At 45.1% G+C, this 10,883-nt stretch overlaps 2 protein-coding genes across 2 annotated transcripts in view; one reads left to right on the forward strand and one right to left on the reverse strand.

The window, feature by feature from the left end:
• Window positions 1–1,426, forward strand: part of LOC308120696 (uncharacterized protein) — a gene marked incomplete at its 3' end in the record, with an annotated part of 7,689 nt that extends 6,263 nt beyond the window's left edge. The window contains exon 7 of the mRNA XM_080481465.1: window positions 1,334–1,426. Within this exon, the coding sequence (XP_080337591.1) occupies window positions 1,334–1,426 (93 nt within the window). The remainder of the gene's footprint in view (window positions 1–1,333) is intronic.
• Window positions 1,427–1,801: 375 nt separating this feature from the next.
• LOC308120755 (high-affinity choline transporter 1-like) lies at window positions 1,802–10,648 on the reverse strand. Its single transcript, XM_080481553.1, has 9 exons — window positions 10,590–10,648; window positions 8,872–9,090; window positions 6,673–6,789; window positions 5,762–5,917; window positions 5,193–5,341; window positions 4,866–5,009; window positions 4,560–4,713; window positions 3,025–3,242; window positions 1,802–2,859 (listed from the first exon to the last, which is right to left on the reverse strand). Exons 2-9 carry the CDS (start codon window positions 9,053–9,055, stop codon window positions 2,308–2,310), a joined length of 1,674 nt encoding a protein of 557 aa, XP_080337679.1. The 5' UTR covers window positions 9,056–9,090; window positions 10,590–10,648; the 3' UTR covers window positions 1,802–2,307.
• Between the last annotated feature and the right edge of the window lie 235 nt (window positions 10,649–10,883).

Genomic DNA, 10,883 nt, shown 5'->3' on the forward strand with positions numbered 1-10,883 from the left:
CATCTCTGGGCTGATCTCCAGTCACCTGATGGTGCCCTCCACCTCAGCTTTGCTTCAGTGTTTCTGTCTCATCAGAGCTCAGGTTATGTTGGAATTTACTGTCTTGACAAATGACTCATTGCCGAGATGTTGATTAAATACCTTACCAAAGGATTGAAGAGCAACCTGCTCTCCCACCTCAAGCCATCATTACAGAGGTGTTCTGTTACCTTTACCACCAACGTCCTGAATACACACCAGACACTTGATGGACACTAATTGTTGGTTCTCCAGTTAATTCCCGAACAGGCCGCCACAAGCAACCGTTATGAACAGAAGCAACAGATGAGAGCCGAACATGAGGAAGTTTGACTAACCTACCTGATCTGGGATGGAAAAGATGTACAACTGTATAGAAGACAGGTCAGCAGGCTGACTGCTTAGAGCTGTGGGTAAGAACTCATTGTTTGAACTGACCGGGTCAGCAGATGGACTTTTGTTACAGTCCACATCTCTATCCACAGTACTCTCAGTATCTCTATCCACGGTACTCTCAGTATCTCTATCCACGGTACTCTCAGTATCTCTATCCACAGTACTCTCAGCATCTCTATCCACAGTACTCTCAGCATCTCTATCCACAGTACTCTCAGCATCTCTAACCACGGTACTCTCAGCATCTCTATCCACAGTACTCTCAGTATCTCTATCCACAGTACTCTCAGTATCTCTATCCACAGTACTCTCAGTATCTCTATCCACGGTACTCTCAGCAGACAAAGTTTTGTTGCAGCTCACATCCACATCCAGATTGCACTCAGGTGCGGAAAGTGGAAACAGTGACTCAGCAGTTTGTTTAGATGACTTTGGTTCTGTCTGAGCATGCTTCCTTCAGGTGTACACACTAAATACCAACGTGGCTGATACTGCCTTTTCAGAACCACTGCTGGTTTCCATCTGATAAAAGTTCCCAGAAAGTCCCTGAAATGACCTCTGGTCCTGATCAATTCACACAGGTTTTCTCAGTCTCGTTACTCACAATATGTTTCAGTCACACACGAGGTGACGAGGTACAACCTTTAAAATGAACCACTTAGTGTGCTGCTTTTTGATTGGCCCGTAGGGAAGAAATCATTGACTTGACTTGACTTGTCTGGTGGTGCCGTTGAACAAATCATGCCACAGTACAAAGTCCGGTAGCCTACAGCAGTGGTTCTGGAACTGTAGAGTCCCTTAGCACTTCCCACAAGACATCTCTGGACACGGTTGTAGACTGAGAGGGTGAATCGGGTCTGTTGTTCCACGGCCAGGACTGAATCTGAGGTTTGACCATCGGTTGGTCTCTCCTTCCCAGTACCCGAGGGTAGACTTTCCCAGGGAGGCTGAGAAGTGTGGTCCTGTAGAAGCACGTCTCATGGAAATCTTGGAAGCGAGCATGCACCAATAACGGTAGACAGAGGAACCAGAGACTGTGATCGAACCTTTCAACGATCCTTTCACGTAATGAGAGAAACGTCTTCATCAAACGTCCGAGAGGAAAGTTCTGCTCCTGCCTCCAGTCAGGATGTTTTAAGGACACACTGATCAATAGGCAGACTTCCCTGTTTTCTTTTAGACACGACAGCAAATATGATTCAGCACCAAAATTGAGCACTTGTCTGATTTAAAGTGACACGGGGCACAACAAAAACTGTACTTTCCAAAAGTAAACACTTCCACAGTAGACGTCTTATGCTTCCACGTCCCATAATGCATCATTATTTAGTGAGAAGCCAAGACTGAGACACAGTTCAATTAATCAAACGTGATGACACAACTGTATACCATTATATTCAAATTTTATTTTGTAGCGAGTAACGACGGGATCATGCATAAATGTAGCAGAATAAAAGCATAATTTTCTTGCCTTCTTAATAAAATGAAGTATAGATGAAAGTTGGAATAAATGTGAAAACTCAAGTGAAGTACTAAAGTAATGGAGCAATGTATTTTTACTGGGGTCTTTTACACCACTTAGTAAACCCGAACCAAAAAAGCTCAACACCTCGAACAACTATCAACATATTGAAAAATGTCTCATTCCTTAGTGGTAAAAAACCTCTGCAAGCCTGTTGGTGCCGTTTGTTCCCATGTGACTGGAAATTTCTCAGGTTTGATTAAATGAAACATTTTTTAAAAATGTACCCGTGTTTAAAAAAGGGCTTATTCCAATTGCATCACTTTGTATTTATATTGGACTGAGGAGAACGATTCAATGGATTTTATGAGCCGAGTTTGTAGTTACACCCTTCATTCATTACATGAGTGAAAAAACACCAGACAGGAATGTTAACATGTGCTCATCATTGGTTCTGTTAAGTCAGAATGAGGGAGGTTTCCGTTCCGCTTCTCATTCTCCTTCAGCTCGGTGGCGCCACCTGCTGGTGTTTGTGGCAACTGCTGGTGTTTCACTTTGAACACGTCCCACCTCTCAGACAGCAGGTTTTTATTGAAGAGCTCAGACGTCAGGTAGGAGAAGAGCAAGATGGAGACCAGACCACACACCATGGAGATGGTCTTAACCGGAGAGTACTGGACGTAGACGCCGTCCTCCAGAGTGCATCCTGGGAAATGGAGGATGACGGGCAGTCCGAGAGCTTCGTTTCCACTGAGGAGTCGTACCGCCAGTCCCACCAGAAAGCCTATCAGAGCCCCGTAAGCGTTGGACACTTTAGAATAGAGGACACAGACGAGTTGAGGGAAGATGATGAGGTATGACACTTCGGCTCCAAGAAACCAGAAGAGTATGATGCTGTTTTTCACGTTGGCCAGAGATGTTCCAACCACACCCGCCACAACTACAACAGCACGGATCACCCACAGGGTCTCCCTGTCTGATGCCTGGAGAGGAAACAATGAATTAGGAACCAGATGTTCATTCCTTCATTCTATCAAATCATCCTTATTGGCTCCTGGCACCTCTACATACAGTAATATCATTGAATGGGGATTTGGGTACTGTAGTAGTAAGAAGAAGCAGTTTACTCAGATTCCATATCAGCTCACCTCTGGTCTCAGGAGGTTCTTGTAGATGTTGGTGGTGAAAACTGAAGCAGCAGAAAGCAAAGAAGAGTCAGCTGACGACATGACGGCTGCAGCCACACATCCGATACCGATGATGGAGACGAAGGTCGGGGTGAGGTGCTGCAGGGCGAGGGGCAGGACCAGAGCTGCTTCCCCACGTTCGTATGGAGACGGAGAACCATAGGACGTCATGTTCCAGTCTGAAGGACGGAAACAGGAGTTCAACTGATTTAAAATGAGATGGAACAAATACGAAGACCTAAAATGGTTCATTCATTCATCTTCTTTCCAACTTGGCCTGCATAGCGTCCCAGTGGCAATATGGAGAGCCAATCAGCCCAGACGTCCCTGTCTTCCCCCAACGCTTCTGAAGGACATCAAGCTTCTGGAAGACCAACCAAGAGATGCAATTTCTCCTGATAGTTTGGACCGGGCTGACGGGCTGAGTCGGATGTCCTTGGTTCAGTTAGAGGACACCAGTGGATTTCTTAGCCGTTGTCCTGAACCACTTTAGCTGTCTCCTTTCACTGTGGAGGACCAACGGCTCCACCACGAGTCCTGCCACTTATAGCCACAATCTCATTCTTTCAGTCATCATCCAAAGTTCATGGAATCGGTGAGTGTTGGGATGTCTTCAGACTGGTAAAAGAAAACCTTTCTTCACTGCTCAGCCCCATTTTCACCACAGTCCAATAGATGAAGGAAATACAGGACGTTTGTTTTGGAAGTTCTGGATCACATCCTGTAGGCGCCACACTGTTCCATTTGACCGCTCAGCATTTCTTCACCACAGTACCCACAGTCATGTCAAAGTGCTTGTTTTCTGTTTGCTGTTATTCTGAAGTCTCATGATGTTTCCTTGACTTTCTCTCCTCATGTCTGATTGCTGTTCCCTGATGTGTTTCACTTGTGACTGAGTGTGTGATCGTCTTCACCTGGTGACAGAAGTATAGAAGTATATGGTGACAGAAGTATACTTTGGACTTCCCTTATGTGTTGTTGTTGTCTTATATTGTTTGAGCATGCGTTGCTTCCTGTAATCCCTGCATTTCATTATGTTCCAGGTTTTCTCCATGTTTGAATTTTGGCATATGGTATAGTTCCCAATAGAAGAGCACGACCCAGACGACAGGGGGAGAGAGGTTTCAATACACAGAGAGACACAGGTGGAGCTCATAACGACAGGTAGGAGCCCACAGAGGGAGAAGACCATTGCGCAATCGGCTTGCACTCACATACTGCGCTTCTCTTGGGAACATTTTAAATGTCTCTTTCTTTCCATTGTTTTTGAACTATTCCTTTGTTGGCAGCTTGCACCACCTCCCCTTCCCCCAGTGCGTTGAAGTAATCAGACTCCAATCCCCTGAACGACGACGCCCAACCCGTTGAGTCCTGCCATCATTCACCCGCGACAAGTAAACAATTTCAGATGAGGTGAAACGACAACACTGGTTCAGAGATCACTGGTACAAGATTTTTGAACATGTTTATAGACGGTCCACGAAGCTGTTGATTACCTGTAGACGACACGGCCGCCCCGATCAGAATGAGAGGAATCATAAACACAAGCAAGACGAAAGCAGCAACAAAGCATGTCAGCTTGGCCGTCGCAGTAGAAGAAGACGACAAGATTCTCTGGTGCATGGCCTGATATCCCAAACTGCCCAGTCCCTTCAAAACAAAATGCAGTGAAATTAAAGAAATCTGCTGATTTTCTTCCCCAAATTTCGTTTTGAAGTGTCAGAAACACAAATGACATGAGCTGTCCCAGTGCAGTGTGATTGTAGGAGATGATATTACTTGATGTTGTTGCCTCATCTTACCAAGTAGAAGAACTCATCAATCAGTAACCATGTCTTTCTAACGTCTGGTCTGCCAATCCATGGAGAGTGTAAAGTGTTGTTCAGCAGAGTCTGGCTGATGTTCAAGGTGTGAGGGTTCATCATGATGAAGGGAACACAGGCAACCTGTAGGAAAAAGACACCACAGTGTTTCAAGTGAAAACGCATCATTTTGAAAACGATGGCCAATACCACAGCAACAGCAGAAACACTGAACACGATGTTGTAATGAGTTTGGACCACTAGTGGGTGCTGTTGGTTGTTGCTGTAATGAAACCACACACATGCGCTGATTAAACCAGTATTTACCAAGCTGATGAATATGAGGACCAGCTGGATGACATCAGTGTAGGCCACTGAGTAGAGGCCTCCCAGCAGGGTGTAGACCACGACCACGGCAGCAGAGATCCAGATGCACACGGAGAAGGACAAATCCAGGACCACACTCATGGTTCCTCCTGCCAGACACAGTCAGGGATTGATCCACAGCACAGCAGCCAATGAGCATCACAGTAAAGCCAATATAAAGCCTCGTTTACACCACAAAGTTCCAAGTGAAAACTCATGAAGGCCCTGGAGTGACTTGTCCTGGAGCAGCTCTGGCTCCTCCTCAAGCCTCCAGTTCGCCTACCATCTGAACCATCTGAGCTCAACGTGACGCTTCTATTTTCATTGTAGGAAGGTTTGGCGTTTACACTGCGACTTACTGGAAACAATGTCTGTTTACACAGAAGCAACTGAAACTATGAAAACCATGTAGGTTCCATGTTGGGCTGCCAGGGGGCACTGTTTTTTATTTTGCTTTTTTTGGACTGAAAAACTACAAAAGTTTAGCTTTTTCACTTGAAACTGAAAACGGGTGCTAAACAGAACGTTACCGAGGCCCATCAGTGTTGCTGGCACCCAGACCACATCCATCACAAGGGAAACCAGGCTCAGTCCAGCTGCAGGGATTTTTCCATATTTCAAGTGAAACGGATCCATCACGGTGACACATTTCATGTTTCTCAGCGGCGTTGCAAAAACCAAACCAGCTGAGAAGAAAAATGTAACATGAGGAGAAAAATCATTAGAATATTGGTCAAATATATAGAGCTCAAACACTGATAGACAATTACATAATAAGCTGTCAGACGGCTTTTGGCATCTGCTTTTCACCAACTGAACATCCAGAGACTTAAGGAACTCAGGGCGGATCTCAGCCACTCCCGGTGCCTTGCCACCGAGGAGCTTAGCAACTACCTCGGTGACGTCAGCCTGGGTAATGGACGAGTCTACCTGAGGACCCAGCCTCTGCTTCCTCAGTGGAAGACGTGATGGTGGGATTGAGGAGGTCCTCGAAGTATTCCTTCCACCGCCCGACGACATCCCCAGTTGAGGTCAGCAGCCCCCCCCCCCCCCCCCTCCACTGTAAACAGTGTTGGTGAAAAACTGCTTCCCCCTCCTGAGGCGCCGGACGCTTTGCCAGAATTTCCTCAGGATAGTCCTCCTCCATGGCCTCCCCGAACTCCTCCATGGCCTCCCCGAACTCCTCCATGGCCTCCCCGAACTCCTCCATGGCCTCCCCGAACTCCTCCCAGACCCGGGTTTTTGCCTCCACCACGGCCCGGGCTGCGGCCCGCCTGGCCTGCAGGTACCTGTCAGCTGCCTCGGGAGTCCTATGAGCTAACAGCGCCCCATAGGACTCCTTCTTCAGCTTGACGGAATCCCTTACTTCCTGTTCTTATTTTGGACTATTTCTCAAATCCAGATTAGCAGTAACCTGGCAGATGTGACTGTAAACTCTTACCAACAATGAAACCCATACTGTATGCAGTGAACATGATGAGTGTCCAGGTCAGTCCCATTGACGGCGTGTACATCATCTCCACAGTGCCAACAATCAGGCCTCCTCCGACCCACGTGGCTGCCAGACGGATCACAAAACAGAGAATCACACAGCTTTCACTCTTCTTATTTTCAGTGTTGAGGAATAAAAAGTATCAGGAATGAAATTCTCCCACTCCTCCCCCTTCCTGGCTGCCCCCCAATGTGGTGTCATGAAGCCAGTCACTGAAGGTGATTGGTCAGTCCTCCCCAGCGGCTGATGCCTCTGGATTGCCCCCAACACTCACTGACACTCACCTCTCAGGCCCCGTTTAAACCACAACGTCTCACGTGACAACACCTAATCTGTTAAAAAAAAAGTGTTGCGTTTCCACTGCAGCAGCAGACACACTGACGGCGATGTAATTAGTCTCCCGGGCCACAAGAGGGCGCGGTCGCATGTTTTTGGAATGAAACCACACAGACGTGAGCAGAGAACAAAACGCTCTAAACGTGAATGAAATGGAGAGAACCCGACATTCTAGTGGACTGATGAGGAATCAGATTGGATCAGGTGTCTCTGTCACCGGCTTGTCTCTTCCTGTTTTATTTTGAAGTCTCTGTCTGGTCTGCGTCTTTGTTCCCTCACCCTTCCTGTTGTGGCTCCCTCTGTAGCGTCTGATCAGTGTTGATCTATATCCCCTGTCTGCCCTTCCTTTGTGTATTTCAGCCCCTCTTCCTCTTTTCTCAGGGCATCATCGTCATCGTTGCTCGTCCACATAACCTGCTGCAGTTTTTAATAAACGTTGTCGCATGTTGTAATAACTTGTTACATATTACAACAGTTATTACAAAATGTGGCTGCTCCCCTTTTTGTTAAGAAAATGTAATAATGTGGTGCATTATGTAATAAATCATCATAATTCAGTTTACTGCGTTCCAAATAACACCGTGACTAACATCAGGTGTAACACAAATATACAAATAAAGGTTATATATATATTACAGTGGATAAACCTCAGAGGTAATAGATTACACTTTGGACATGAGCCAGTTTGCATTAACTCCACCCAGTAAGTTCACAGGCTTTATTGTAGATGTAGGAGGCAGTTTGAAGTCATGACAGTAGGTATTTGTTCTAATAATCATATTGGAAGTAAAGAGTAAAGTACAGATATCTAAAATACTTTTATATTATTGGCCGTAGAAATACTTCATTAATTGCCAGCTCTGTTCAAAACTGAAAAATACTCAGAACTTCAACTGAAACTTGTAATATAGTTTGATAGTGAAGAACTGAGGCACCAATTCTTTATTCTTTATTCTTTATTCTTTATTCTTTATTCTTTATTCTTTATTCTTTATTCTTTATTCTTTATTCTTTATTCTTTATTCTTTATTCTTTATTGGACACTTGATGTATATTTCTACTCTTTCATATTATCGTTGCCGTTTCAATACTTTAGTGTACGTTGTACATTTCATTCACTTTACAAAGAGACTAGAAAGTTGACATCACTTCACTGACCAGTTGAGATTTAACTTGCAGAGGTTCCATCTCTTCTTTAGACTGGAGAAGGTCCAACGCTTCAAACCAACCAAAACTCTTAGAATTGTTCAAGAGTCCAAATGAGTCATGCAACACGTCCCTTGTCTCATTGTTATGTATTTGATCAACTTGGTGGAAAACTGCATGTTGGAGCTGTAATCTAATGTATATTTAACTCATACAATGTTTCTCACCTTTAATTCAGGGTGTCTGTTCTGTTGTATATTACACATTAGGGGTGTTTTGTTTTGGACGATGCACATTTCTCCTTTTTTTATTTCTGTTTTGATATCTAGCTGCACTGTCTCTCTGGTCTATATTGTTGAATTTGTTATTTACTTGGTTGATATATGGTCAAAATGTTCATTATTTTGAGTGATATCTGACTACACTGTAGGAGAGCGAGCGAGATGAGAGTTTGATTCCACATCGTGTCTGAAGCTCTTCTACTTTGAATTTGTCTATTTGAACTTCCTTTCATGTTGAATATGAGGAAGGACCTCGAGGTGAAATGTGCGTCACATTCCAGTCGTTCAGTTTCTGTGCAGCAGTTTGACTTCCTTCTCAATCTCATCCATATACTTTCTGATTACTCAGTGGGGAATGAAATCCCAGCAGGAGCTCAGCACTCACCTGTCATGGTGAAGATCCCCACCAGCCGGCCGATGCCTCGGTTCCCCAGCAGGGCCATCTCCATCCCAGTGGCCGCACTCTTCTTCTGCTCCCGTCTGGACTTGAAGGAGGCCCAGACGCCGGTCCCGAGGACCAGCAGGTAGAAAACCACCATCACCACCACACCGAGGACGTTGACGGCCATGATGGACCACCGCAGGCTCTCTGAGGTCGGACTGACTGCACAAGTGAGTGGTGGTGGTGAACATTGGAAGTGATCAAACAACAAATCCTCCCTACACCGTCCCGCTGGTCAAACTGGTTGTTGCGCGTCGCCCCATTATTTCCTCCAACTCCTTGAAGCCAGAGCAGTATTGACTCTGGTAACCGCTGCTCAACCAGCTCCACCTCACTGTGTCCTGCTCATCAACAGCCTGGCCTTTGTTCCTACACACTTCATTAGAATCGGACATCTTATATTCTTGTGAAATGAGCGTAAACCACTTTGATTGTTGTTGTGAGACGCAGCCTGTTATTGGTCTCCCCTCTTTGATGAGTTTGCCGGCCGCCTCTTGTCTCTGCGCTCAACTTTATTGATTTGGTTTTGCTGAAATATGTTTGTTAGATTAGACCATCGAAGTGAAAATGAATCAGCAAACCTTCATCTTCTTGTCCTTGGGGAAGACTGGGTAGTTTTTCTGCCCCGGATAAAGTTTGCACTAGCCAGATTTAATGCATGACCTTTAATATTAGAAAGTGAAAAATATTGAATATGGAGTGCTTCGGGCAGTTTGGCTCTGAATAATGATTCACAATATCAAAACAGTTAGTCATCATTTGATTAAACATGGAATCGGCTATGGTAAAGATAACTTCTGGAGCACCGTCTGTTTAACAGGAAATGATAGATCATTTGTTTCTATCAGACTCATAAGATATATTGAACAATTAATTTGGAATTTGAATTAATAGTTCTGAACAGAGAAGAGGTTGACATTTGATTTACGTTTGTGTATATTAAAAACAAAGTAAGCACGATTCCAAAAATTCTATTTATTCAAACTGAAAACAAACAAAACACACCCCTTGGTACTACCCATATACCGCTTGGTGTGTTTACGTGTGTGTGGGTGTAAGTGTGCGAGAGACGGAGAAAGAGAGAGATGGAGAGAGCGTGTTAGACTTGTGATGGAACTACACAACTAAATGACAGATCCCAAGAAACTCCATTCAAAATGGTGGTGACCGGGGAGACAAGATGGCCGACGTGCGTCTCGACCATGCGTTGGGACAACAAAGGGGCGTCGGAGTGAGACTCTCCACACCTGATTCCTGACTGCATCTCTGTTTAAATCCAACTCATAATATCAGTTCATGTGAAAACTATCAGCTTTGTCTAACGTCTGGATTCCTCAGATGTTGTATAATTACATGTATGATGTTGTCTTTGGTGAGATTTGTGTAGGATGGCGAGCTAACAAGTTAGTAAAGTAAAGATTAGCATGTGGATCGAGACACGACTAGATTAATAACTTGAAAATTACTCCTAATATCAGACTACATGACAAGTAATAGACTCAACACATTCTTTAAAAGAAACTGTTCTGTTCAGAGGATAAAATTTAACGAATCATCTCATGTAATGCCCGATAGTCACCACCTCCTTAACGTCTTTGAAAAAGGAGTTTGGTTGGAGAAGCTGGGGTTCCTGGGTTTGCAGATAGCACCTCCCTGCTCACTATGGTTGTGCTGGTTGTCCCTGGTACATCTCGGAGCTGATCGCTGGGGTCTGTGATGAAGCATTTTTCCGGTTTGCTGGAGGAAAAAGCACAAAGATTTCTTTGAGCTGTGGTCTCCTTGGTTCGGTTCCGGGTCCTTCCCTGGACGAGGCCGGACGCTGGGAGCTGGCCTCTGGTTGTGGTGGAGCTCCAGGAGTCCAGGCCTTCTGGGGGTCAGGCCTCCTCTCTGTTAGCTGTTAGCTGTTAGCTGTTAGCAGCCTCCTTCAAATCCAGGAGAGGAATAGAGACTGAATG

This window comes from Lipophrys pholis, assembly GCF_963383615.2.
Source record: "Lipophrys pholis genome assembly, chromosome: 15".
In the NCBI taxonomy this organism is placed as follows: Eukaryota; Metazoa; Chordata; class Actinopteri; order Blenniiformes; family Blenniidae; genus Lipophrys; species Lipophrys pholis.

Bases quoted from the DNA above. Each gene is read 5' to 3' on its own strand.
- LOC308120755 (XM_080481553.1), bottom strand. From the start codon at position 9,055: ATGGCCGTCAACGTCCTCGGTGTGGTGGTGATGGTGGTTTTCTACCTG. The intron at 6,790-8,871 runs GTGAGTGCTGAG...TCCGTCTGGCAG, and splicing joins GGGGATCTTCACCATGACAG to CCACGTGGGTCGGAGGAGGC. The intron at 2,860-3,024 runs GTGAGCTGATAT...TTTCCTCTCCAG, and splicing joins AGAACCTCCTGAGACCAGAG to GCATCAGACAGGGAGACCCT.